This window comes from Gavia stellata, chromosome 28, assembly GCF_030936135.1.
Source record: "Gavia stellata isolate bGavSte3 chromosome 28, bGavSte3.hap2, whole genome shotgun sequence".
Classification (NCBI taxonomy): Eukaryota; Metazoa; Chordata; class Aves; order Gaviiformes; family Gaviidae; genus Gavia; species Gavia stellata.
Window position 1 is genome coordinate 680,742 of NC_082621.1, and position 27,823 is coordinate 708,564.

The 27,823-nt window shown below is 57.5% G+C and overlaps 2 protein-coding genes across 2 annotated transcripts; both read left to right on the plus strand.

Moving 5' to 3' along the window:
* Positions 1–393: 393 nt before the first annotated feature.
* On the plus strand, positions 394–12,158 carry KCNH4 (potassium voltage-gated channel subfamily H member 4). The gene is made up of 16 exons (XM_059830374.1): positions 394–469; positions 3,627–3,860; positions 3,991–4,122; positions 4,325–4,452; positions 5,430–5,673; positions 5,912–6,069; positions 7,585–7,792; positions 7,999–8,193; positions 8,483–8,682; positions 9,107–9,356; positions 9,460–9,830; positions 10,717–10,776; positions 10,890–11,257; positions 11,403–11,509; positions 11,597–11,673; positions 11,766–12,158. The coding sequence occupies exons 1-16, from the start codon at positions 394–396 to the stop codon at positions 12,156–12,158; spliced, it is 3,201 nt and encodes a 1,066-aa protein (XP_059686357.1).
* A 964-nt stretch (positions 12,159–13,122) lies between these two features.
* RAB5C (RAB5C, member RAS oncogene family) lies at positions 13,123–26,854 on the plus strand. The gene is made up of 6 exons (XM_059830407.1): positions 13,123–13,162; positions 23,014–23,258; positions 24,336–24,487; positions 24,807–24,929; positions 25,700–25,793; positions 26,213–26,854. The coding sequence occupies exons 2-6, from the start codon at positions 23,093–23,095 to the stop codon at positions 26,326–26,328; spliced, it is 651 nt and encodes a 216-aa protein (XP_059686390.1). The 5' UTR covers positions 13,123–13,162; positions 23,014–23,092; the 3' UTR covers positions 26,329–26,854.
* Positions 26,855–27,823: the final 969 nt, after the last annotated feature.

Here is a 27,823-nt window from a genome sequence, read left to right on the forward strand (position 1 = left end):
CCCTCCCCGGCCCCCATGGACCCCGGGAGGGCCGGTGCCTGCCGGTGCCGAGCGGGCTGGTACCGAGCAGGTGCCGGTGCAACGGGTCCCGGTGCCGAGTAGGGCCCGGCGCCGCCGCCCCGCCGCCGCCCGGGACAGAGCGACCTGCCCCCGGGCGGGTGCCGGTGCCCGCCGGTGCCCGCCGGTGCCGAGGCCCCTCCCGGTGCCGGCGGCGCGCAGGGCCCGGGGCGGGGCGGGGGCGGGGCGGGAGCCCCGGGCGGGCCGGGCCGGGCCGGGCCGAGCCGGGATCAGCCCGCGGCGCCGGGGCCGCCCCTGCGGAGGGGCCCGGGGCGGCGGCGGAGCCCAGCCCCGCGGCCGCAGCCCCAGCCCCGCGGCGGGCGGCGCGGCGGGACCATGCCGGTGATGAAGGGGCTGCTGGCGCCGCAGAACACCTTCCTGGACACCATCGCCACCCGCTTCGATGGCACACGTAGGGCCAGGCCGGGGCGGCGGGGAGCGGGGGGGGGTCCGCGCTGGGCACGGCGGGGCGCGGGCGGGGGGGGCGCTGCCCCCCGGGAAGCGGCGGGGAGGGCCGGGGCTCGTCCCGGCACCGGAGCCCCACGCGCCCTGCGCCGTCCCGGGGACCCCTCCTGCCCGTGGCCGGGCTCGGTGCTGCCGGAGCCCCGCACGCCCCGTGGCCGGGCAGCCCCGCGGGGCGGCAGCGATGCTCTCCCCCTCCCCGCTCCCGCCGCCGGGGCCGCGGTCGGTGCCGCGCGGCCGCGCTCAGCACCAGGGACAGAGCCCGGGCGCGGCGGGAGGGGCCGCGCGGGGCCGAGGGGTCCCCGGGGAGGGGGCGCGGCCGGGCTCACCCCGCCCGGCCCCCCCGGAGCCCCCCTGGGCCCCACTTTGCCCCGTCCCGTGCCCGAGCGGTGGCCGGTCCCGGGGGGGCGTGTGGGTCGCGCCTGACCCCGCGGTGCACGGGGGTCGGGGTGCTGCCGCAGGGAGCCCCTGTAGCCGGAGACCACCGGAGCCGGGGGGTGGCCGTGGGGCACAGCCTGTGCCTGTCACCTCCGCGGCACACGGCGCTGCCGTGACAGACGTCGCGGGGCCCTCGGGACGCCCCGGTGCTGCACGGGGCAGCCCACCCGAGCCCCCGGTTAGCAACGCGCCCACTTGCTTGGGGTTACGTCCCCGGAAAGGTGGATACCGGTGGTGGTGTGTTTTGGCAGGGGCGGGCAATGGGGCCTGTGCTGTCCCAGCGCTGCCCGTTTTGGGGCCACTTCCCAGGGCTGGAAGTTCTGGCGTGTCTCCGGGAGCTGGGCTCCCCTCCATGTCCGTGTCCATGTGCTGGGGCTGGGATGGATTAAGGCCATGTTGGGGAGGGGATCATGCTGGGGTGCCACGTGTCAGCTCCTGGCACCGCTGGCACCATGCAGCCACCCGGGGACAGGTCGTGTTCAGGGCTGACCCCAGCCCCCCCCAGAATTGCCTGGAGCAGGGGCCTCCCAGGGACAGGGCTGGACATCTCTCACCTTGCTGGGAGGGGCTGGCATGAAAATGGCACTGGGAGCCTGCAGCCACCTCCCACAGCACTATTGGGGCACCAGGAGCACCGCTGGGGCATGCATGGGCTGTGATGCTGGGCCAGCTCCTGGCCTGGCGTGATGCAGAGCACCCTAGGTGACACAGGGTGTTGTTTGCTCGTAGGAGCTCTCATTTGGGATGTTACCTTTGAGACTGCAATGTGTAATGAGGCAGCCAGCCCTCTGAGCCCTCTCCAGCTCAGACCGAGCTGCACCCAGAGGTGCCAGGGCAGAGGCACATGTGCCTCACACTGGCGATCCTACCACTGTCCCTCCGCAGGGGCAGAGGCCAAGCATGGCACCGGGGTCCACGTGCCCCTCATCTTCTGCTGAGCTGGCTGGGGAGTTCCCCCAGCTCTGCTGTGGCGTTAGCAAAACCCCCGGAGGAAGCAGGGACTGGTGTCCCCAGCTCTGCTGGCCCTGGGCTCCCCAGGGCTGGATCTGGGTCTCTGAGGAGGAGGGTCCCCAGGGGAGCTGCCTGAAGTGACCCGAAAAAAAGCCCTGGGAATTTGCCCTGGGGAGACAGGATTTGCCCCACAGCACCTTGGCAGCATCCTGCCTGCAGCTGCGCCAACCCGCCTTTCAGGCACTTTTAAACAGTGCCCAGCTTTTCGGGTTTGATGTGTCTCTTATCGGCTTTATCTGCCATGGAGAGGGGCTTTAGCAACAGCGATACGCTGTGCGAGTTAACCCTGCCTCTCCCAGGCAGCCACTGCCCGCTGGGCCCAAGGGTGCCCGTCCAGGCGAGCTGGCCACTATGGCAGGGGGCTGCTGAGCCCCCCAGAGGTGCTTCACCCTTCTTGGCAGAGCTGCTCCCAATGCAAGCCTTTTTTTTTCTTTTCTAATAACACATCCTGGACAACGCCGTAATCCTGGCTCCCCAGAGCCAAAATCTGGCCTTAGTCACAGCTTCAAGCTATTTTTGCTTCTCCAAGCTAATCCTGGGTTGAGCTGTGCTGTGGTGGCCCCGCTGCACCCCCATCGCACCAGGGCTGCCTATGGCTGCCATTCCCTCCTTCCCACAACCTCTTCTGCCCTTGTCCTGCCCGCGCTGCTCTGGCACGGCTCTGCTGTCAGTGCATGGGCGCTGTAACCTGCTGTGGGCTCCCCTCCTTCGCTGTGAGAGGGGGCAGACCATGTCTGCCTGCTCCTGGTGCCTGGGCCGTGGGGGTGTGGGGGCGCTGGGCTGGGGACCCATGGGCTGGAGACCGTGTCAGGGCTGGGGACACCCCAGTCTGCCCTCGCCGGGTGCAAACACAGCCCACGCCCGCTGCACGCCCTGCTTCCTTGCACCCCTTTAGCACGAGGCCATCTCTCCCACTGGTGCAGAGCCCATGGCAAGGAGCCACTGTGGCCCTGGGGGCAGAGCCCCTGCCCGGCCCACGGCTCAGGGGCTGTGGGGCGAAAGCGACCACTCTGTAGCTGGGCAGGGCATGGGGCTGGCAAGGGCTTTCCTCTGCCTGGTGCCATCTCCCCGCCAGAGCAGGGGTGATGCTGGGGAGGCTCCATGCTGCTGTGACAGATCAAGGATGCTGTGTTTCCCCTTCATCTCCGGCTTGTGCTGGCTTGGTGTGGGCCCCCAACTCACCCCAGGCTCATGGCTTTTCTCCTACCCTCTCGGTGGGTACTGCTGTGGTGCTGCGCCTGGGGCTGGAGGTCCCAGCACTGCAGCCTGGCACCTCTGGGCTGGCAGCACCTGGATGGGTTTGCCGCTGGTCCTGCTAAGCTGCCTGAGCCCCGGTGGGAGGTGGGAGCGGCAGATGGCGAGGGGGAGGCGTGAATCGCCTCGCTCGGGTTCGCATCTCTGGCGATGGGAGCCGGGTGCTGGATCTGGGCTCCTTCCCCTTCCAGTGGATGGGGCTGGGGTCCTGCCCAGAACGGAGCCTCAGACATGGCAAGGCAGGGGATGAGCAAGCTCTGGGAGTGGCTGGGGGCAGCCGGCAGCCAGACAGAGACCTGGCTCCTCATTCCAGAGAGATCCATGGGGAGCTGGGAGGGCTGGGATCCCCTTCGAGCCCCCCAGGGTGGCCCCGAGCCCTCAGGGGCGGCTGCATCTCCTTTCAGACAGCAACTTCATCCTGGCCAACGCGCAGGTCCACCACGGCTTCCCCATCGTCTACTGCTCTGACGGCTTCTGTGACCTCACTGGCTTCGCCCGCACTGAGGTCATGCAGAAGAACTGCAGTTGCCGCTTCCTCTACGGTGCCGAGACCAGCGAGCCCGTCCTGCAGCGCATCGAGAAGGTGCTGGACGGCAGGCAGGAGTACCAGACTGAGGTCTGCTTCTACAAGAAGGGTGGTGAGTGGTGCATGGGGGTGGGTCCCTGCCCATGGCTCTGGCCGGGATTCGGCCTCGTGCCGGCCCCGGGGTGAAGCTGCCGAGCAGTGGGGGGGCTGTCCTGCCTTCACCACCCCTCTCCCCCATGCAGGAGCTGCCTTCTGGTGCCTGCTGGACATCATACCCATCAAGAACGAGAAGGGGGAGGTAGTGCTGTTCCTCTTCTCCTTCAAGGACATCACAGAGAGCCGGGGCAGGAGCCACCTGGGTGACAAGAAGGAGGGTGAGCCATGGCTGTGGCTCAGGATGGGATTTGGGGAACAATGTGTGCAGTGGGCATGCAGCAAAGGGGCTCCCAGTTCCCTACTGGGTCATGCCCACCTTTATGCACCCGTGCAAGAATGGGTGCCCAAAGCAGCCCCTGCTCTGTTGCACCAGCAGTGGCACAGTGCTCCCACTAACCCATCGTGTCTTGTCCGCTGCAGAGAAGCAGAGGAGCAAGAAGCCCGGGAGCTCGCACCTGCGGGCAGCGCAGAGGCAGGGCCGGACGGTGCTGCACCGGCTCAGCAGCCAGTTTGCCCGGAGGGACCGCGGCGAGATGAAAATCAACCGCGTAAGGACCTGGGGGAGCCCTCGGCTTCACCCCGTGCCTCCCAGGCTGGGGCTGCAGGAGGGCTGGTGGCGCTGCGGCTCTCCCAGGACCAGCCCCACAGCAGAGCCCGGTCTCGCTGGGATGCTGTTCCCATGCACGCACCTCACTGGCCTCCCATGCACTGAAATGTCCTCCATCCCTGGCAGCCACACCGTGGTCCAGGCTGCAAATGTGGTTTGTTGGCAGCAGGAGAGACACCAGCGGGTGCCCAGAGCTGGCCATGGGGAGAGCAGATCTTCTGGCAGCTCTCGCAGAGCTGTGTCTCTCCTCACACGTTAACTGGGGAAAACCCAGCTGCTCGCTTGCGGCACAGCCGTGCTGGCCCCGGGGAGCACCGTTACCAGGCTGCGGCAGCCACGGGTGCGCGAGCAGCGGGGCTTCCAGCAGCAGCAGGGACCAGTGCCATCTCTGTGCCAGCCCATTTGCGTGGCTGCAGTGCCCCAGCACGGGGTCCCCAGGCACGGCCGCAGTGATGGGCATTGCCTGCAGACGCAGGGCCAGGACGGGGGTTTGTCACCAGCTGAGAGTGGCTGGGGGCCCAGAGCTGGCAAGCAGGCAAAGGGTTTTGGTGTGCCAGTCTGTGTGCCCAGGCTGGGCTCTTGCTGCCCCTCAGCAGTGCCATGTCCCTGCAGAGGGTGGGGGTGGCTCTGCCCCAGCACGTGAATTGGCACCTGGGACAGTTCTGGGCAGCAGCTGGCAGTGCCAGTGGATTACTGTTAATAGCATTAGCATAGTGCTAATTTATGTGCTGTAATTGGGCATTCTGTGCCCCTCGCTGAGGGTGACCTGAGCGCAGCCCACGTGCTCCGTTGGAAATGTATGTCCATCGCCCCAGGCCAACAGGGCTCGGGAGGAGGGGAGGCTGCGGTGGCCTCCACCCCCTCGTGCGGGACGGCCCCTGTGCCATCCGTGTGCCACCCTGCCACTTGCTCCCCCAGAATGTGTTTGAGAACAAGCCATCCATCCCCGAGTACAAAGTGGCCTCGGTGCAGAAGTCCCGCTTCATCCTGCTCCACTACAGCATCTTCAAGGCCCTCTGGGACTGGCTGATCCTGCTGGCCACCTTCTACGTGGCCGTCACCGTCCCCTACAACGTCTGCTTCACGGGCACAGAGGACAGCCTCTCGGCCGCCCGCAGCACCATCGTCAGCGACATTGCCGTGGAGATGCTGTTCATCCTGGGTATGTCCGTACCCGGGTCCGAGCACCCATCCGGGATGGGGGACGCGTCTGGACGGGGCAGGGATGTGGCCAGAGGAGCGGACCTGAGGGGTGATGGAGATGGGAGCTGGCATTGCTTTGCCCCTGCTGTTGGTGCTGAGCACCCTGGGAGCGGGACACGGGTTAGCTGCAGACCCCGACCCAGCTCCCCTGGCCATGGCGGGGGCGATGAGGGCTGGTCCTGCTCTCCCTGGGGCAGACATCATCCTGAATTTCCGGACGACCTACGTAAGCCAGTCGGGCCAGGTGGTGTACGACCCCCGCTCCATCTGCATCCATTATGTGGCCACCTGGTTCTTCGTGGATCTGATTGCCGCTCTGCCCTTCGATCTGCTCTACGTCTTCAACGTGACCGTGGTGAGTGCTGCTTGCGCCGCGGGCGGGAGGCAGCGGGGGGAGGGTGGCCCCCTTTGCAGGGACCTGCTCCTCGCGCGCCTGTCTGGGAGCGGCACGGGCAGCGAGGGGAAGCAGCAATCGCAGCTATAGTGGGAAGCCTCCCACGCATCTTAATTTAACCAGAGGCTGCCACAAACGACAGCAACTGCCAAGGCACCGCTCCAGGAGCTGCAGGAAGGCGCCCGCCCTGCACCCAGCACCCAGCACCCAGCACCCAGCAAGCCTGTGCTCTGCCCAGGCTGTGGAGCAGCTCTGAGCAGCTCCGCATACGTGTGCAAATACCTTGTGCACACACACACCATCGCAGCAATGGGCACATGCACGTTGTCCGCTCCGGTGGGGGGGTAACCATGCGTGCAGGCACACAGGGCACATGCCAGTGACAGAGGCAGGTCCCAGCCTGAGCTTCCCCAGGCTCTTGAGGGGCACCACAGCGCAGCGGGTGCGATGGGCTGCACAAGTGTGCTGCTGGCACCAGCCCCTTCCCATCCTCTGCTAATTGGGGCAGGCAGGGGAGGAGGAAGGCGAGTGCAGAGGCTGTAATGACGCTTATTGGAGGCAGAGCAGTGTGCGGGGAGGACAAGGGCACTTGGGGCTGGAACTGCCCCCCAAGCCAAACCTGGCTCCGCTCATCCCCAGTAGTGCTGCCGGCAGGAAAACAACCGCAGCCGAGGCAGGGGCATGTTCCCGGGGCTGCGGCCGTAGGGACCATTGGTCGCTGCCGCTGCCTCTGCCAGGGCTGGGCGAGCCAGGGGCACACAGCTACGGCTGGCAGGATGGGCAGCCCTGGCAGGGACCCTCTGGGCAGTGGGAAGCTGAGCCGAGCCACCCAGGAAGCGGCTCCATCCTGACCCACTTTGGTGGGGTCTGACCCCAGCATCTGCTCTGGCACAGCTCCTGCCCGGTGCCCGGGCCCGGCCCGCAGCCCTGGGTTCCTGCGAGGTGCCCAGTGCAGCGCTGGCAGGAGGCAGAAGGAACAAGACAGGAGCTTGTGCGAGGTGGGAGGCCCTGGGGTGCTCGGCATCACTGCGTGTCCAAACCCACCTGCCTAAGCCAGGGCACCTCTGGCTCTCTGTCCAGGATGTCTGCAGGCAAGGCACAGCATCTTAGTGAGACTTTGCCTCACAAATAGATTCGATCAGCTTTCTGCCAGCACAGCTTCACCAAACGCAGCCTCTGATAGCAAAGCCACTGCTGCCTGCTCCCCCTCCCGCCGGTCACCTCCCTGCCCCTCTCCAGCACCCCAAATCTCCCACAGTGATTCAGTGCCCTGACAAGCTGTGACCCCAGCTGCCTCCTGGGCACTGGCAGAAGGCTGCTTGGGGATGAGCTCTTCCCAGCCGGCCCCGTAGCCCACGACTCTCCCGGCAGCTGTGGAGGGTGGTGAAGGGTCTCTGCTCTGGGGTGAGGTGGGGGGGTCCCTTCCTGCTCCTGCCTGCAGCTCCGCCGGGTTCACCCGCCTGCCCCGCTCCCCAGACCTCGCTGGTTCACCTGCTGAAGACGGTGCGGCTGCTGCGGCTGCTGCGGCTGCTGCAGAAGCTGGACCGCTACTCGCAGTACAGCGCCATGGTGCTCACCCTGCTCATGTCCATGTTCGCGCTGCTGGCCCACTGGATGGCATGCATCTGGTACGTCATCGGCCGCAAGGAGATGGAGAGCAACGACCCCCAGACCTGGGACATCGGTGAGCGGGGCTGCCCGCTTGCGGGAGCTGCGCGGGGCGAGGGCACGCTCAGGACACCTGGCTCCCCCCGTGCCGCTGTGTGCCGCTGGCAGGAGGGAGCGGGCAGAGGGCAGTCCCGTGGGACAAAGCGAGGCCGGGGCAGGGGTGGGAGCTGTGCTGAGCACCAGGCCCCTCGGCGAGCGCTAACCCCTGGCTGTGCTTGGCAGGCTGGCTGCATGAGCTGGGCAAGAGGCTGGAGGCTCCCTACATCAACAACTCGGTGGGGGGCCCCTCCATCCGTAGCGCCTACATCGCCTCCCTCTACTTCACCCTCAGCAGTCTGACCAGCGTGGGCTTCGGCAACGTCTGTGCCAACACCGATGCTGAGAAGATCTTCTCCATCTGCACCATGCTCATCGGGGGTGAGGCAGGGAGTGGGGCAGGGCTTGGGGGGCTTTATCTCCAGCTGCTGGAGCAGCGGGTGCGGCAGGTACCCGGGCAGGACAGGGCACTGGGGGGGACGCGATGGACACGTGTACCCTGTGGGACAGCCCTGGGGCTGGGGTTAGGGGATAAGCCCCCCGTGCTGCACCCCTTGGCCCCATATTGCTGGCAGGGGCAGAGCCCAGACTCTGCCTGGGCCCCCGTATGCTGCAGCCCTCCACCCAGCCGGCCCCTCGGTGGGCCTGACGCTGCCCTCCCGGCCCCCAGCGCTGATGCACGCCGTCGTCTTCGGCAACGTCACGGCCATCATCCAGCGCATGTACTCCCGCCGCTCGCTCTACCACACCCGCATGAAGGACCTCAAGGACTTCATCCGTGTCCACCGCCTGCCCCAGCAGCTCAAGCAGAGGATGCTGGAGTACTTCCAGACCACCTGGTCGGTGAACAACGGCATTGATGCTAACGAGGTAGGAGGTGTTGGCCAGGCTGGGCCAGCCCCGCTCCGGCCCCCCATCCTGCACCCAGCGTGGGGGTGATGGGGCTGGCAGGCCCAGCTATGAGAGTGCAAGTGTGTGCGTGTGTACACGTGTGCAGGTGTGCACATGTCCATGCTCTGTTTCTGGAGGGACCAGACCTGGGTGCCAGGTCTGGGGCAGATTCCTGCCGGCACGGGGAGCGGGACGGGCATGTGGAGCAGAGGCAGCCCATCACCACGGCCAGAGCTGTCCCGCGTTTGCCAGCTGGGACAGCTGGGCTCTGCCGAGGCAGCCAGGGCAGCTGAGCAGCAAGATGCTCTGCTCTGGCAGAGGATCTGTCCCCTGGGGCTGGCACGCTGCAGGGAAGGTTGCTCCCTGCCCCCCGCACCCCAGCACCCGGCCCCACTCTCCCCAGCTGCTGCATGACTTCCCCGATGAGCTACGTGCGGACGTGGCCATGCACCTCAACAAGGACATCCTGCAGCTGCCTGTCTTCGAGACAGCCAGCCGGGGCTGCCTCCGCTCCCTCTCGCTCCACATCAAGACCTCGTTCTGCGCCCCAGGGGAGTACCTGCTGCGCCAGGGCGACGCGCTGCAGGCCAACTACTTCGTCTGCTCCGGCTCCCTCGAGGTGCTGAGGGACAACGTGGTCCTGGCCATCCTGGGTGAGGGCAGGCGGTGTGGGCTCTCCCCCAGCCCCTTCTGCTGCCTGGCCAGGCGAGGGGCACAGGGCTCGCACCGCTAGCCCACCCCGGTCCCCTCCTGCAGGCAAAGGGGATTTGATCGGAGCCGACCTGTGCAACACGGACCAAGTGATCAAGACCAATGCAGACGTGAAGGCGCTGACCTACTGTGACCTGCAGTACCTCAGGCTGCGGGGGCTCTGCGAGGTGCTGCAGCTCTACCCCGAGTACGCCAGCAAGTTCAGGGTGGACATCCACCAGGACCTGACCTTCAACCTGCGGGAGGGCAGCGAGATGGAGGTGGGTGCGTGTCCTTCCTCGCAGGCCCCTTCCCGTCCTCATGGCCCCGGAGACCGGAGCAGGGCTGGGGCTCCGCGCGGCCACAGAAGGGGAGTTTGTCCCCAGGCTGTGGTCCTCAGGCTCCAAGGCTGGGGCGGGGGTCTGCAGCTGTGCCACCCCGGCCGTGCAGGTACATCCCGTCCCGGCTCCTCTCGGCTCCATGCAACCCGGGGAACTGGAAGCAAGAGCATTTGCAATGCAGGAGGCTGAGGGGGGTGGAGGGCTTGGAAATGGGGGTGGAGGGGACTGGGGGGCACCGTGGAACAGCCATCCAGGGCACGGCCCCCCCGGTGCGCAGGAGGCAGCGCCGGGGGCTGCCAGGTTTAGTCACACTGCCGACACCGCAGCCGGGGGGATGTTCTACTGCAGAAATAGTTCTGCAGTGCTTTTCCTCCCCCGTTTCTGCTGCTGGCTCTGCGCTGGCACCGAGCGGCCGGGTGCTCCTCCAGAGCATCTCCCCCGGTACCCACCACCCCCAGGCCCTGTAGAAGTGGGGCATGAGGTCGCTTTCTAGATCCCAAGTAGCCCTACCAAAACCAAATGTGTCCATTGCCCGGAAGAGGTATGACTAAACCAAGGGTGGGTGGGTGCAAACGGAGCTTGACAGGTCCTGCAGAAGCCCTGTGCACCCTCCCCTGGCCGGCGGCATGTGCCAGAGGGAGCCGATGCTCTGATGGCTGAGCAGGGGCTGGGAATTGGGGTGCTGCTGCTGTTCCGACTCGGAACTCACAGGCTGAGGTCTGGCAGCTCATCAGTGTCATGAGAGCAGCAGAGGAAGGAGAGTGGGCAAGGGGCTGCAGAGGCCAGTGCTGGGGCTGACAGGGATGGGGCTGATGCACGGTGCCGGGGGAGGTTTGGCCGTCCAGGGGGGCACCAAGAGGCCGGGAGGGCTGTGTGCTGAGGTGGGGAGTGGGTGGGAACGTGCCCTGGGCTGTGTCTGCCTGCAGCCGGTCCCGGCAGAGCCATGTGGGGGTCCCGTGTGCCGCTGAGCCGGTGCCGTCTGCTCTCCCCGCAGGGGCTCTGCCGCTACTCCCGGTCCCCACGGCTGTCGCAGGCACCGCAGGTTTGTACTGTGCTTGGGGTGGGTGGCGGGCAAGATGGGGCAGGGGTGGCCGAGCCCGGCCTTGGCACCTGCGCAGGGACCAGCCCTGACCTCCTCCCCACGCCTGCCCACAGTCTCGTCCGGAGAGCGGTGCCGCCCCGGAGAAGCCCCTTCCGTCCATCCTGGAGGATGAGGAGGAGCCCGACGAGGTCTTCCAGCACTCACCTGCCACCATCACCCGCCGCAAGCCATTGCTGCCCCAGCTGAGCAGCCCGGTGCGCCGTGGCTCCCTGAGCAGCCTCCTGGGCGATGAGCTGTGCCAGATCTCAGCCCTGAGGCGCACCTGCCGTTCCCCGGCCCACTGCAGTCGGGGCCGCAGCCCCTCTCCGCAGTGTCGGAGGGATGCCCGGCTCCCGGAGCAGGAGAGCGGCGCGGGCAGGAGGCCGGCCAAGCTCCTCATCCCCTCCCTGCACGCCTCCGCCCCCCCAGACCTCAGCCCAAGGTAAGGCTGGGACATGCCAGAGGCTCGTCCCGCTGCCATGCATTTGTGCTGGCCGGGCTGCGTGGGGCCCCTGGGAGCCCACTGGGAATGGTGGCAGAGGAGCGAGGGGATGATGATGCCAGCCCTCACCCCCTCTCCACCCTAGAGTTGTGGACGGGATTGAAGACAACGAGGGGACATCAGAGCCACAAACCTTCTGCTTCAACACGGACCCCCCACTGCGGAGCGTGGCGAGGGACTCCCCCACGTCAGGTACCTCCGGCAGCCGCTGGGCATGGCTGGGGGCGCTGGCCGGGGTCTCGGGGAGCCCTCTGCCACCGGCCGTGTCTCCCCCGGCAGGGACCGACGCGGGCGGCCCAGCCCTGGCGATGGAAGCAGAGGAGATAAAGCAGAACATCAGGAGGCTCAACCAGGAGGTGCAGCGGGGGCCGGGGGTGCACCCCGAGAGCACCGGGGGCCCCAGGCCGGGGGTGTCCGCCGCGGCTCACCGCTCTCCCTCCCCTTCCAGATCAACCACCTCAACCAGGAGGTTTCCCACCTCAGCCGGGAGCTGCAGCGCATGATGGAGCTGCTCCAGGGCCGCCTGGGCGCGCCCCCCCGCCCGCCCTCGCCGCCCCCCGCCCCGGCGCCCCCCAGCTCCCGCAGCTCCCCCTCCGCCAGCCCCCGGGCCAAACGCTGCCCGGTCCGCAGCCGCTCGGCCCGCGCCGCCGCCAGCCCCGCCACGCACCCCTGGGCGGGCGCCGAGGGGCCGCGGGGGGACGCCCCCGACCCCCGCCGGGCCTCGGGCTCGCAGCCGCTCCCGCTGCCGCCGCGCTCGGCCCTCTCCTTCCCCGGCTGCTCGGCCGGCGGGCGGCCCCGCGCCCACCCGCAGCCCCGCTCCAGCTCCGCCAGCTCCCACTGACCCCGCGGGCACCGGGGCGGCGGCGGGGGGGGGGGGCCTCGCCCCGGGGGGGCCCTCGCCCGCCGCCCCGCTCCGCGCTCCTCGCTGCCCGGGACACGCCAGCTCCGGCCGCGCCCCGGTCACCGGCTCCGACTCCACCAGCCCGAGCCCCCCCGGGAGGCGGCGGCCGGAGCGGGGCAGCGGCGGGGGGGGGGGGGGGGGGTGCAGCCCGCACCCACCGCCCCGGTCCCGCGGGGCGCCCCCGGGGCGCAGCGCTCGCCCCGGCCCGGCGCCAGCGCGGATTTTGATACGCTTTTATACTCTTGGCCCACGGGGTCTTTTCTACAACCGGGCCGGGCCCGACGGCCCCTCCCGGGACGCCGCCGTGCCCGGTGCCGTGGGACGGGGCTGGGCAGCGCCGCCGCCGGGGACCCGCGGGGCCGGCGGGTCTCGTGCGCGGGGCCGGGTCGGAGGCTCGGGGGGTGTCTCCGCGGGGGGTGTCCGGGGGTGCCCCGGGGGTGCCTCCCGCCGCGGCTGTAGTTCACGCTGTTCACCCCCGCGCAGCCCCGCTCCCCCCCGGCGGCGCCCGCCCCGACGGGAAATAAAGGCTCTATTTTTCCAGCCCCGGCTCCGGCGAGTCTCTGCCCGCGGCTCCCCCGCCCCTGCGCGGCGCCTGCCCAGGGTCGCCGCTCGCCGCCCCCCCGCGCCGGGACCCCCTTTCCCGGATCCCCGCCCGGGATCGCCCCGCCGGGGACTCCCCGGTCCGTCCGGACTACAGCTCCCAGCGCCCCCCGCGACGGACGCGCCCTGACGTCACGCCGTCCCGCTCACGTAAGGCGGTGCGGCCGGGACGGGGCGGAGCCCATGCGGGGCGGGGCAGGGCTGATTGGCAGGTGCCGCTGCCTGTGGCCGACGGGCTGGGAGCGGAAGGGGTGGGTGGATCCGGAAGCGGAACGGGTAAAGGCGGAAGTGAGGGCCGGGGCCTGCGAGTCTCACCTGCGGCGGGGGGAGCGGCGCTCCGGGCGGTGAGTGGGGCCGGGGTCGGCGGGGCCCGCTCGTCCCGCACTGCCGCGGCGGGGCCGGCTGCGGCGCGACGTGGCCCGGCCCGCGGGGGCTCCGGGTAGGCGGTGCCCGGCGCAGCTCGGTGCCGAGCCCTGCCCCGGGCGGTGCCCGGCCTGGGGGCCCGGGAGCCCGGCCGGGGGAGGCAGCCGTGCGGCGCCGCTCCGGGGGTCCCGTGGTGGGAGCAGAGCCGCGGCTCGGGGGCGCCGCTCTGCCGGGCGGGGCGAGGCCGCCGCGTCCCGGCTGCGCCGTCGGGTTGCGTGAGCCGGGGTCTGGAGCGAGCTGGCCCTGCCGTCAGCGGGGCGGGGGGCTCCGGCCTTCGAGGCTGTCCGAAATAAACCTCCCCTCGCCGCGTCCTGGGCGAGCCGGGCCCGCTGGGTGTCCTGGCGAGGCGGGAGAGCGGCGCTGCCGTGGTGCCCCGGCGGCTCCGGCCTTGTGGAGGGCGGCATTGATCTCGTGGTGAGCCGTAACCGGGGAAGGGAGCTGTGCTGATCGGAAGGATCAACTCGTCAAAGGGGATGATCTCAAACTCAAGGAGAATGTCTCGTCTGCATTGTGGAGTCTCAGGTTTGGCGCTCCTGCGGGCTGTTTTCCTTCATAAGTAGGAAAGGCTCGCTCGGCAGTGAGTGCAAGTGCCTGCCGTCGGTGCGCTGGGTCTGCCTGACTGCTCTTTCCCAACTCCTTTGTCTCCCTTGTAGCAATGGCTGTTGGAAAGTTAAATGGAATTCGGGGAAGGTGTGGCACCTGTAAGGACAGAAGTGGTATAAAGTTTGTTGTAGCTAGTCAGCTGCTGAGGTGGGAGTAGAAACTCTAGAAGTCTGAAAACCCAGCCAGGTTCCTGAGTAGAGAACTACCTAAATGAAGGATGTGACTGTATCCGCTGAAAATAGGTTTTAGCGGAATGGAGGCTATTCTGGATTGCTGCTGGTGACAAACACAGGCCCAGTGCCCCCCCTCTCCCAGCCAGGGGCATTTGTGGAACGAAATATGTGGTGCTGCAGGCTCTTGAAGAACTGAACTGCAAGAAAGTTTTGTAGCTTGTTGGGAAGGAAGCCCAGAAGTGCTCAGATATAGGGCCATCCTCTGATCTTCAGCACAGCGGGAGAGACCACTGTGTGTAAGCTGAGAGCGTAGTTGGTATGTGATCCTGCAAAGGCAGATAGTACAGACGTAAGTGTGAGCAACAGGTTCGTAGTGCTAAATCCTGTGAAGGCTGCTCAAATATTATTGCTGGTAATGCTCAAGGTGCTGCTAAAACTCCTGGGGCCGGGTGGGGGTCGTGAAGAGCCATGACATTTGTAGTTGCTCTCTGCTAACTAACTGTGACTCTCACTGTAAACTGGTCTGCCAGTGAGATCAAATACAGTGCTGACCCGATCTCAGCTGCCCTTTAGCTTGTTGCTTTTGTACGTGGCCGCTGGAGTTCTGACCTTGACTGTTTCCAAGTGCGTAAGGAAATCGGAGGGAAGAGAGTATGCTGAGGCACTATTTTAAGTCTTAATGTGGAACAACTTGCATCTACTATTCTTAGCTTTTTGTGTGGTGGGTCAACAAATATTTGAGCTGCCCTGCTTATAGCATGACATCAATTCCATTTTGCACTAAGTTAGGACTCCTGAGCCTACTCTAAAGGCAGGACTCTGAAGCTTGGTTGAGACCAATGCAAAAGAAAGATTCTTCTGATTCAATTGGCTTGACATGCCGTGCTGTCTGAGTGAACTTTCTTGGAATATCCCACTAATGTTGTTTAGTACCTTGACTCTAAGTCTTTTACATTTTTTCAGCTTAACTGGATAATAAGGCGAAGGAACTGTGACTGAAAAAGGTGAAGAATTCAGAATAGCATGTGTAGGCAGCTACAAGTCAACACTGGTCTTAACGCATTTTTGGAGTGAGAGCAGGTAAAGCACAAGTCTGTATAGACCTGTAAGGTTAAGAAAAGCAATGCTTAGGTTCGGTAACTGGGTCTCAGTGCTGAAATCATCTCAGACTTCTCTTGAGTCTCAACAGTATGCCTGAACAGTCAACTACTTTCAGAGCAAAAATCTGCCTCTAGAGGCAATCTTTCCCTCTAAGATACTATAGGCTAATTTAGACTACATTTGTTTTAAGATAGTGCCAGGCAGCGTAGGTCCCTCGAGGCTGTTTAAGTAGGTGCTGATATCCCTTCAGGTGAGGGAGCAATGCAGGCAAGATGAAATGAGACTCCTGAAGAAGGATTTTAAGTACTAGAGAGCACTAAGGGGAAGGCTAGCTTGATGTGCGGATATAGTAAAATAAGACATTTCTCTAATTTTACTATGAACAGAGTTGGGTTTATGTCCCTTTGCTTTACTAGTGAAACCAGTAATGGACTAGGCAGTGTCTGAAACAAAACCGTCTAGTAACATATTCATACTTTGTGTGCTTGGCCAAACTTAATTGTTGTGATGAGAAGAATTGTCTCCATCACAGCAAAGCGCTTCTGCATCTGACGGGGATCAGCTCTGTAATTGCTTTAGGCCCTGCTACTGATCAAGTCTTGATCCTGATGTCTTAAACTGCTGCATGTTTAGCGGATAGGTGGTAATGACATCTCTGAAAAGGGAGGGGGAAAGAATGCCAAGTACTTTCAGACACAGGAAATGAAATGGGAATGCTTCTAATGAAGTGGGTGTAGCCCAAAGTATTTCGGTCAGGATACTTAAGAGGGTAGACTGTAGAAATGGTGGAGTCAGCTGTTTTCTTCCCTTGGGGTATGAAGTTTGAAGTCCTCTTATGCAAGTTCTGTTAAGTTGTCAGAGTGACACTATGAAAACACTCCAAATGCTAGCCAGAAACAATGAACCTTCCTGGAATTGACAGTATGGGGAAGAATAAAGCTTCATCTAAATCCTGAAAGGAACGATTTCCTCCCCTGGAGCATAGGAATGAAGTGCTGGAGTAGTTCTATATAAACAGATAAGAAAACACAGGTTTTTGTGTTTGCTTTTATTTGGTAGAGCTCCAAACAAGGAGCTGCTAGAGGCAAGAGATCTTTGTGCAGTCTGGAAAAGATATTATGAAGGTCACTGACTCTTTTTGCAGTAAAGATAGCAATTTTCTGCTTTGCATTGTGAACAAGAAGGCAAGATCATTAACAGAATAGTAGTGCTATCTAAAGGCACATATTGCTGGACTTCTGGTCAAAATTAAGCTGAGTCTTTCGAGGGTGTGCTGAGTAGTGGGCAATATCAAGAGCAGGAGTTAGAAGAACGTTGCCTGCAGAACTGAAAACTTGATGCTTTTGTTCAATTTGTAGTTGGTCCAGGCTGCACTTGTGAGTTGCTCCTTCAACCTGGCTGTGCCTCATCTTCTGTGAAATAGGACTAAGTTCCTGCATTATCAAGGATAACTAAAGTAGGTAAGACCTCCAAGAGGGAGTTAATGTGGGAATATGGAGGTTTTGCTCTCTACAAATAGCGAGATGCTTATGTAAAATGAAGGTGATGCAAAACTCTTCAACAAGTCTTATGTTGCAATTCATGCCTTCTCGTGCCACTTTGCATTCCACTCTTTTTAAAGCAATCTTTGCAAGTGTACTGTCTCCCAAGCTAAGCAGAGCTTGACCGAAGCAGTGCTGAAAGCTTGCATTCATGGATCTTCCATCACTCGAACTGGTGTGAGTTCACTTCTATCGTGTCAACACAACTGGGGGTTCGGTGGCTCTGGTTAGAGCCTGAGTTCTGGTGTTATCCCTGTTGCTTTCCTGATGCGTGAGGACCAGGCAGAAGCACTACACCTCAGCCTGCCCTTACCACATGTTTCTCTGTTCAGCTGTGGTGACCTAATAGGATGGTAACTGCAGTTTTAAAAGCAATTAGTCATGCTATTCTGCAGAATTAAAACCCCCACTGGATTAGGCATGGAACTTCCTTGTGCTGCCAGTGTGACCAACATGGTAATAACTCTTATTGCTGATACCTATTCAACTCTTGAGTATGAAAAAAATGTAGCCCCAGGGTAGCATCAGTAAATGTAATCTCTTTTTACTTGATGAGATGTTTTCAAGAATTCCTGGTAAAGGGTAACCAGTTAAACCTAGGTAACCCTTCTGAGGGGATGTGTATGGGGTTAAAATGGCTAGAAGGTGGCTTGAGGGAGCTTGATAACTCACTTTGAGTGAAGTACTGCACTTCTTGATTCAGTCATGCAGCCTGTGATCTTTGCCTCATCTTCCAAAGAGTCACATCAACTTTGTAGGATGCACGGGTATTCCTGGCTTCATAGTTTAACAGTCTTATGCTGACTTGCCTAATTCAAGAGATGACATCTAGCAAATGAGACTGCCTCAAACTGGGCAGTAGCTTTCTGTATATAGCAATGAGTTCTGAGTTGGTCTAAACTTCGGAGGATCTTGTCCAAGTACAGTGCTGCCTGTTCAGATCAGATCTTCAGTTTGACCACTTGTGCTTGGCACTGAGCAGCAGCCTGTCAGCAGGGCCTCATGCATGAAGTCCTGAGAAGCAGCAGAAACACGTCCTTCATCATGATTTCTTCTCTTGGGTTTGTCTTGCCTTAAAGTCTTTGTTAATCTAGCTTTAGAGATGACTGAAGGAAGATGGCTCCATTTCGCTGTGCTTGGCAACTGTCCTTCATAAGACCAGGCTTATGAAGCGATGGAAAGGCCTCTTCTGCTGGCTTGGCCCTGGACTGCCCAGCTGGGCTAGCTGCATGTTGTACTGTCCTGCTAGCTCAGCTGTACATAGCATCTGTGGTGGTTTGAGTGGTAACTGCAGGGTAGTGGCCTTGAAATCTCTGATATAATTGTTTTTTGAAAAGCTGCTTTGAAAAATAGCTGGCTGCTGGGGCTGCTTTGGAGACCATGGCTCTGGAGATGTCAGGAAACAGATGCATGCATTAAAAGCATGAAAAGGAGCTGTTATTACAGATTCTACTACGCTTGTTCAGGACTATAGCTACCAACAAAAAGTAATTTAACTTTTTGCTGATGTAAATCCTATTTACCTCTAAATTAAACTGAGTGTGCCCAGGTCTTTGGGAGGCTTGGGCACAAGACTCTACAGAGAAGCTGTGAGTTTAACTTACGATAGTGTAAAAACCATAGGAGTACTCCTGAAACTTCTGTCTGGGCTGATTGAGATCTGTCAATAACATTTTAAGGCTGTAGTGCAGTTCCTGACAACTGCAATGACTGGTTCCCCAGTTTAGAGCTGTTACTGAAGCTCCGGATTATAGCCTTACTGATCAAGAGACTTAAGTGTTCTTTGTGGAGGGAACTGCATGTCGTCTGTAGAAAGATGAAGTATTAAAATGGATCAGACTTTATGGGGCTGAGGGACTGAGGTCTGTATGTCAAGTCTGTTTGCTGGTTCATCTCATCAGTAGGAGCTGGATCTGTTACTCCTTCCTCTGCAGCGTGGACCCTAGTGCAGTAAGGCTTTTGAAGTTTGTTCTTATTAATCTCATTTACGTGTTGGAAAATCAGGTTGATGTGCTATATTGTGCTAATCTGGGCTAATGGAGTCTGTGTTGATCTGGTCGGTCCCATACTTGCTGCTGGTCCTGCTCGTGGAAGCTGCTTGTGAATCTGGGTCCTAAAGCTGACTCGGCAGTTCTGGGTGGGAGCAAGGTAGCATGAGCTTCCTTCCAGTGGTGGCTAGCTGCCCATTCAGTGTTAGGTGAAGCAAAACCACTGAGTAACATCAGGGGTTGCTTTGCCAAGAAATTCATGTAATGCTGTCAGCTATTTAACAAGATAAATACTTCACTGGGGCTTTTGTCTTGAGTATTTTGATTCTAAGCCAACAAATCCCCAGTGAAATGGTTTCTTGCATAGCTGAGGGCAGAAGCAGCCCTCTTGGGTAACTAGATTCTTCAGGATTGGGTTTCTAAATATTGCCAGCTTTCAGAATAGCCCTTGCTACTGGGTGAACACAGGGCAAAAATACCAGATTCTGAACTTCTGGCACTTTAAACTAGCAGCTTCCCTGCAATAAGGAGTCTTGTAAAGCAATTCTCATGCAGGGCTTAACATGGGGATCTGATAGTAATTGCCCTGTGGAGGTTGGGGTTCTTGTACTGGACTGGTTTGTTGGAAACTAGTTCTTGTGCTATTCTTGAGCATCCTAACAGTTTTGGAGAACTACCTTGCTTTTGAGTAGTCTGGGAATGCAGCAGCACTGGCATGTCCTTTCTCATTTAGGGCGCTCAGATTCTTGAATTCAATATTCATGGAAGAGTACAAGCCCCTGCAACAAATCCTGGGAAACGGGTAAGGTGTTGAAAGGAACATAAACTGCAGAAGTGATAGACCTAGAGTTCTTGGTTGTTGGACAGCATCAGGCATCGAAACTTGTCTTTGATCTCAAAGCAAACAAGAGATTGTTCTAAGTTTACACTAAAAAAAAATTGTACTTTTGCCTGTGTGATGCAGAGCTCCTGCATGTGCTTCATAAGCGGTAGGGAGGGTAGGGCAAGCAAACCAGCAGGTACCTTTTTATGGATCTTGTGACATCACAAGCTGCTGAGTTTCACTAGCTACAAGAAGCTAGTAGGAAAATTAATGCTTGTCAATCTTGATTACAACAGTACCCTATCATACCCTTCCTTCTCATGGTCTTGACTTCTTGAATTAGTATGGCAAGCTTCAGCTGCTTTCACTTGTCTGCACAGTATTGCTGTAGTTATTTTGGTCTGATGGACCTGTGGCTCGAGTGCCAGTGCTCTCACAGGGAGCAGGGAGGGGCGCGATCCAGTCTGCTGGAAGAGGGGATGAACAGCTTCCCTGAGCATTAGAAATGGCTTCATACAGCATGAAGCACTCAGTTTCTCAAACTGATAATCACTGATCAGTGTGGGCTGATCTAGCACAGATCCAGGCTGTGTAGTTTAGCTGCCTGTTACTTCTGCATTCAGTGGAGTGGAGTTCTGACAGGAATGTAGAAATCCTCAAAGATGTTGGCATTAGCAAAAAGTGCCAAACTGATCCTCCTGCAATGGAGAGTTCTTGTCTACAGCTTTGGTAGCTGCTCACTTCAATTACTTGGCCTTCCTGTGAATGTCAGCAGAAATACTAAGCTGGTCATTCTGATCTTGTGTATGTTCTTAACCTGAGACCCTTAGTGAGATGGCTGCAATTAGGGTCATCTGAACTGCATAAATTCTACCCAAACATCCTAAAGATCTGGTGCTTCTCAGGTGGATATGAAGTCATGTAATCCTGCAGCCAAACTTCAAACCATCTTTAGATGATGATCAGGTTCTCCATAACTAAAAGTGGTCACAGGCTGTAGCTGTTTGACTACTTGCTCTGATCATAGCTCTTCATGATGAGTTGGACGTACAGACATGCTTGCTTAATTCTGTTTGGGTTCACGTAGCACAAACAGATGGCAAAATGAATTGAGATCTGTGAAATATAGGTCACAGTAAGACTTGAGGATGTCAACAGGCTCATTTCCTTGTTTTGCTCTGGGAATCACCCCTATCATATTTCAGGAGGTCATAACTCAGAGGCATGATTCACGTGGCATTTAATGTGCAGAATGTTAGTCTGAAACAGCAACAGAGCTTATGTCTTGCTGATAGACTGCCCTGGTAAATGAATACAAGGTTAAACAAGCAAAAGCTGTTCCCTTGTGAACTCTGGTTAGAGGAGAAACACTAAAAGGTGGAAACTTTTTCAGCCTGGTAGAAATGTAGAGCTGCTGATGTGCCTCTTGAACCTGGTGGTAACCAAGCTGCTCTGGGCCAGAGCTGCAAAATGCTGCTTCCTCACTGTCCAGCAAAACAAGTTGCTAATTTGCTTCCTATCAAGCTTTCTCATTCTGTCAGAACAGTGCTTGTCCTTCCTCAGAAGAGGAGGTGGTGGTCCTGATGGTGTTGCTAGCCTTTGCAAGGACCCAGCTCTGAACTGAAATTTCTTCACTGGCTTAACCCAAGACTGGCCACTGAAAACAATGGCTTCTTCACAGCTCAGGCTACTGAAACACCTCACTGCTCTGAAGTTAATCCTCCTGGTTTCTCTCCTACCTGCTAGCTTCAGTGAACAGTACTGGCTTAACAGTGGGTTTCTGACTTGCCTCCTGGTCAAAACAATGTGAGGTTTAATGTCTCTGTAGGTCAGAGTATGCTCAAGTGCTTTTGTGTTTTGGAAGCTGAAGAGGTTCTCCAGCCAATGACACTAGAGGGCTATCCCTCCGGATGAGCTCTCAGACTGAGATGGCTGTAGGTTTCCTATCAAACAATTCTTATGGCATTGAGTTGAAGCTTGAGATCTAGTTAAAGAAGGCTCACAGCAGTCACAACTGGACAGGCTTTGCTCTGGAAAGCAGATATTTGAAACTCTTCTTTAGTAAGCCTCTGTACTGAGGCAGGCCTGAGCCTTGTGCACAGGACACCTGCTCCAGGTCAGACCCATTTCAACCTGCTTTAAGCTGCTTATTCATAGGAATCTGGTATTTGCTGGGTAAATGCTGGATGCACTCAGAACAGAAGAAATTGGCTTTGGGGGATTTTTTGCAGTTGTCTCTGTCAACAAGAAGCTTGGTTATGAGAGCTGATGGGAAAGTGGCGATACAGAGCAGATGCAATCAGTTGTAGCATTTATCATTGACAGGAAGTGGGAGTTGTGATGAGAACAGGAAATATGCCTAAATCTGTATAACTGTGCACTTTGAAAGTACTCCTGTTCTCTGCTGCATGCAGTTGAGAAATGGTTAGGAAGGCACTGAGACTTCACTTGTGGTTAACTGTGGATGTAAACCAGCTTGTCTTGCTGCTCTTGCCATGGTTTTGTTCTTCTGCATGACTCTAGAGATTTGGTGCTGTTGAACCGAGTGCTGGGGTGATGGGATGGCAGTTCTGATCGTGGGTGATGCTACCTGTTTGTGCTGTTCAGCATAGCTGGATTTGAACAGGCTTCTCATGAAGAATGCGTCCAGTAGCCTTATGACCTGGAATGATGTGGGATAAGGGCAATGAGGCAGCTGGGATAGGGTGTGGGAAGTGGCAAGCGTTAGGTGTTGCCTCTGCATTTGGATCAAGCTGACGAGACTCTTGTTTGGTGGTAAGTACCTGTTTGCAGCAGGGATGGGGAGTAGTTGCTTTCAGTCTCTGAATACACAGCCTGTGCCCAGAGAGTGGCCGCTACCAAATGACTTCCCTCCCTGTGGCAGGCTGCTTCCCTAGCAATTCAAAGGCCTTCTTCAGGACCGCTCTAAGATGTGGTATTTAATGGCTTGGTGTGAGTGCCTCTAAACTAACAGACTGAATACAGAAACTCCCTTTGTCTGAATGCCTTGTGATCTGAAGGACTGACATACAGAACTGCTTCCCGTTATGGCTTACATGGGGCACTTGACATCTCTGTATTGCATTGATAGTCTGAAGTTGCTGCCTTGTGAACTTGGGAGAGGAGGAAGGAGATAAAGGTCAACCTCAGTTAACTCCATGAACTGAGTAATTGTTGTTTTAATAGACGAAGCTCTAATAACACCAATCGGTGTGCTGGCTGTTCTTTACTTGCCTCACCCTAGCAAGGTGTGTGTAACATCTACGCATGGTGGAAGTGCTGGAGGGCCCACTGGTGGGGAGGAGAGCTTGTGTCACCAATATGCCTTTTCCAAGGAGGCTCGGATGTCTAAGATCCTGCTGAAGGAGCTGCTGACTGACAAAAGCTGCCTGATAGTGCTGTGGTGCATGCAGTTGATAACTTTCCACCGTGGGAAGGAGTCACCACCTGCCTGTGCTGATGGTGGTTGCAGATCAAACCCACCCTCTAGAACTGGTACTGCTGGTCCATGAGTGTGTCACTAACTCTGACCTCTTCTTCCAGTTGCAACCTGCCTCCAGGTGGATCCCAGTGCAGAGCCTGCAGCATCCTTAACTCTTGGCACTCCCGCACTTAGGCCACAATGGCAGGTCGAGGTGGAGCTGCTCGACCGAATGGACCAGCCGCTGGAAACAAAATCTGCCAGTTTAAACTTGTTCTCTTGGGAGAGTCAGCAGTGGGGAAGTCCAGCCTTGTTCTGCGCTTTGTGAAGGGACAGTTCCACGAGTACCAGGAGAGCACAATTGGAGGTGAGTGCCAACTCCAAATGCTTATGGCTAGAAGATGCTGGCCTCAGTGATGCAGTCCAGGGGTATCAGAAGTATTAATGGTTATTTCAATCCGGTCTGGGGTTTTGGCTATAAATAGTCAAGCAGCTAATGCTTTAACTCTCGGTTTACAGCTTGTTTGTTGGTGTGAAGATCAACGCAGCAGAGAATAATGCTATGGCAACCATGTGCTCTGCCTCTAAGGCATCTTCACTTCCAGTGCTTGAATTCCTGCTTCTAATTAGAACTGAGGCCTTCAGCTTGGTTTATAGCCCTTAATTATCTTTTCAGACTGTGACCTGGGATTTTGGGGCTGTTTCTAGCCTGACGCTCTTAACTACTTCCACAGTTCTTTCAGGTCTAGTAGTTCTTTAGCTTGGAATCATTAGTGTGGTGTCACCAATCAAAGGTCAGTCAGCAGCTGGGTCTCTGGGCAGTAATATTGGGAGGTGTGTCCTGAGAAAAGGCTTGATTTGTCCCTATAGTGACCCATGCAGGGAGTAAGTATAGCTGTAAGTATAGCTTATGGGCAAGCAGGGCTTAATGCTGTGCTGCAGAGGGCCATGTGGGCACTCTGCTGTTCTGCTTCAATCTGTATCCGAGGCTGGTTGCCTTATCCTAGTTGTAATGCATGGTATTATACTTGCTGGAGCAAAAAATAACCACTTACACTGCACTCCCCAATTTAGTAACTGGGCTGACTTCAGTGCTTTGGCACTGAGGTGCTCCCCAAAGCTAATCCTGGTGATGTTGCAGCTGTACTGTATGATCTGTGAGAGGAGGATGCTGGGGAGGGGACTGGCAGTGCTGCTGCTCTGGTGGCTGTCTGCTACCTGGGCTCTCAGGGCCACCTTCCTGTTGGCTGCGTGGTGGCTCTTAGGTTCCTGTGTGCAAGGAGCTTGGGGATACAGCAGAGCTGCAACTGCCACAGCAAGTGGCACCACACTGGCCTCTGTCTGGGGCTTCTGCTCACTCCCATGCAAAAGCAGAACTGCTCCTGGCTCTTGCTGCAGGGGCTCTCCAGCTGGAGGTAAGGCGAACACACACCTTCTCTTTCAGCTGCCTTCCTAACACAGACAGTCTGTCTGGATGACACAACGGTGAAGTTTGAAATATGGGATACAGCAGGACAAGAGCGGTATCACAGCCTGGCACCGATGTATTACCGAGGTGCCCAGGCAGCCATTGTTGTCTACGACATCACCAACACAGTGAGTACTGCGTAGGGCTGTGACTGTTTACTGGGGAGGAGGTGTCTGCGCTTGCAGCTGATGCTTCTCAGTTCCCTGGGAGAGTGTCTGGGTTCAGAGTCCCTGCAGATGCCTGCCTGCAGGTACTGAGTTTCTTGAAAACTGCTAATGGCCTCTTCCTCAGTTCTGACCAAGGCTGTCTAAAGCTGATAAAGGATCCTGCTACAAAGTGCTGTAGAGGCAGAACACTTCTTACAGGAAAGACTTGTTCTAATCATATCTTCACTGTGGATTAATAAGGGGCTGCCCTTCCTGACTGCTGCCTCCTGTTTGCTTCCAGGACACATTTGTACGAGCCAAGAACTGGGTGAAAGAGTTGCAGAGGCAGGCTAGCCCCAATATTGTAATTGCACTAGCAGGAAACAAGGCAGACCTTGCTACCAAGAGGGCTGTGGACTTCCAGGTGAGTGGGAATCCAGATCAGTTGTTACCTGAGTAAGTCAGGAAAGCAGCTTTTTGTTTAAGTGGGGGAGGTGGTGGCTATGTGCAAAATGCTTTGAGGGAGAGTGGAAGTCAAGATGTATGCTGCTGATGACCCCTGCCACTCAAAGGGAATTGTAGCCTGCCTTTCCCATGCACTCCTTGCACAGCACTTGTAGCTCTTGCTGGTAGCAATTGTGAGTGTGGAGAATAAGGCCCACAGCACAAGCTTCTGTCTTCTGTCTTTTCTGGTGCCTTACTTGTTTGGGGCTGTCTTCAGCAGTGTGTGAAACTGCATCTTCTAGATACAAGACACAGGAAGAATCATTCCCAGCTTGTTCTCTGCTCTTTACAGCTCTTACCTTGTCTAAGGCAGACTTTCAAGGAGAAGCTCTTATCTCAGGCCTCTGCACAGGACTGCTTGTGGTGCATTTACAGTGTGTATTACTCTCCCAGCAAACCAAAGTACAAGTGCTCAGGACATGATATGTCTACATTTTGCTCACATGGCTCACAAACAGTCTGTACTGCTGTAGCCCAGCTCAGCTGCTGGGACACCAGCCATGCACTATGTCAGTGGTGCATGTCTCCCAGCTGGCCAGGCAGGGTCAGGGGATGGGGGTGGAATGTCTGGCCTGGGGTGGGACAGAATGTTTCTTTGGTGTGTGGTTTGCCAACAAGTGAAGTGTGTGAAGCCTGCTTGGGCCTCCTTTTGGCAGGATGCCTTTACCACTCTAATGTGATTGTTTGTAGGATGCACAAACATATGCAGATGACAACAGCTTGCTGTTCATGGAGACATCGGCAAAGACAGCGATGAATGTGAATGAAATCTTCATGGCAATAGGTAACAGCTTGTGTGTGGAAGGGTATGGCTGGAGTAGCTCTGAGCACCAGCAGTTCAGCCCACTGGAAACCAGAGGAGCTTCTGTGTCAGCCAGGGTCTGGAGGCTCTTACTGGAGCAGATGACCAGTTTGCTAGACTTCTGTGCAGTCACGCCCTGAGTGTTTGGAGCCTTTGCCTTGCAAAGCCTGTTCCCTCTCTCCCTTTATCTGGGGTGTTGAGTAAGGAAGGAGCAGGACTGGTGACAGCCAGAACTAGAATTGGGTTTGTTTGCTGTACTAGTGCTGCTAGCAGTGTCCAATCCCAAACTCCTTAAGAGGTGAGGCCTCAGGCCTCAGCAGGGCTGAGCCCAGCCTCTAGTCTGCAGTGGGGAGGAGGTTGGCCTCTGTAGGGGAGCCTACTAACATCTTGTCTCTTTCTAGCCAAGAAACTGCCAAAAAATGAACCCCAGAATGCTCCTGGTGGCCCAGGTAGGAATCGGGTGGTTGACCTTCAGGAGAGCAGTCAGCCTAGCAGGAGCCAGTGCTGCAGCAATTGAGCAGCTGTTCCCGCCTGACGGAGTCCTCGAATGACGTGACTGGAATCCACGCTAACAATCGCACTTACCGTAGAGCGGCTGCTGCCGGTGGCTGCTGTGATTTCTCCATCCCTTTCTGATCATAGGCTGGAGGGAGTTCTTCCACCTGCACCTTTCTGTACAAATACTAATTCAATTCTAAGTCTTAAGTCACTTTTTTAATATATGAACTTCTGCTCTTCCCTCTTCCTGGTGGTGGTGGATGCATGACCTGGTGTCTGCCCAGCCAGCTCATCCCTTCCCACGGGTGAGGGCCAGCAGCACCCAGGTCCCACAGTACTGTAGTTCACTATTGGAAACAAAGGGATATTGAGACTAGATGACTTTGTTTAAAATTACCCGTATGTAAAAGCTAAGGCTAATACCAGTATGATATGCCTAGAACAACCACTAAACTGTAGCATTATAGTGACAAACTCGGGCTCTTCAGCCACTTATTGACCAAATCAATCATGAGTATTCTGGGGTGGGGCAGAGGGAAGCAAAACTGGTTTCTTCTGTATTTTGTATTGTATGTTTCTTCATGTAACCAATCAGTATCTTGTCAATATAGTACATACAACTAGCTGCCTGTTGTCTTTATTTGTGTTGGACTCTAGCATGCCAACTCTCTTTTCTATCTTCCGTTCTGTCGTAATGCACTAATCCTGTTGCAACTTTTGCAAAAATCTTGTATAGAAAATTGTCCTTTTTTTGATGGTTGTGATGCCACTAATGTTGTTAACCCTACTCTAGTGTGAATACAGACAGTTTACTGATGTACAGAGGTGGGGTGGGGGAAACCTTGGATAACTTGTCAGTGGAAACAATATGTATTGAAAAAGCCTGTAATTCCACAAAGTATGAAGGGAGGTATTAAAATGGCTTCTGTTGCCAGACTCTAACTGATGTTGGCTGCTGCCTAGTGCCTAATGCAATGTCTTATGCATACTGGTATTTAAGAGGAACTGTCAACCTAGTCTTCATCAAACTTCAGTTTTGTCTGATTAAAACAAATTTTTATAAACCTATCATAATCAACAATGTTCATGTTTCTTAATCAGCTCAAGCCAGAAGGGGAGTGGACCAGAACATAACAGTTGTGCTGGAGGCTGAGATGTGCCAGGCTGCTTGTGGTGTGTACAGCACCCGGCTGTTCTGTAGGGATGCATGGCCTTCCTTCCCTGGCGGGGGGGAACGCGGGCTGCTTGCCCTCAGAGGGGTCTGGGCTGTGCCAGCTGCTCCTGCAGCAGCCAGCTCCCTCGAGAGGCAGGCACTCCTTACAGTGAGGCTGCAGGTGGTTCATAAGCTTGTGGTGTGCTGTGCAGTGGCATGCAAGGAAGTTAGAGGGTAAGTAGTGGGAATTTTTAATTGCCTAATGCTTCTAGGGAAACTATCTACAGCTCAAGCTGGCAAGAGGTGGAGGGAGCAGTATGCAGAGGAGCTCACTTGACAACTGGACAGGCTTAGGAATACT

Coding starts and splice junctions, on each gene's coding strand:
- RAB5C (XM_059830407.1), top strand. CDS start 23,093: ATGGCAGGTCGAGGTGGAGCTGCTCGACCGAATGGACCAGCCGCTGGA. Junction 24,488..24,806: donor TCTACGACATCACCAACACA/GTGAGTACTGCG, acceptor GTTTGCTTCCAG/GACACATTTGTACGAGCCAA. Junction 25,794..26,212: donor TGAAATCTTCATGGCAATAG/GTAACAGCTTGT, acceptor GTCTCTTTCTAG/CCAAGAAACTGCCAAAAAAT.
- KCNH4 (XM_059830374.1), top strand. CDS start 394: ATGCCGGTGATGAAGGGGCTGCTGGCGCCGCAGAACACCTTCCTGGAC. Junction 470..3,626: donor CACCCGCTTCGATGGCACAC/GTAGGGCCAGGC, acceptor ATCTCCTTTCAG/ACAGCAACTTCATCCTGGCC. Junction 11,258..11,402: donor CCCCCAGACCTCAGCCCAAG/GTAAGGCTGGGA, acceptor TCTCCACCCTAG/AGTTGTGGACGGGATTGAAG.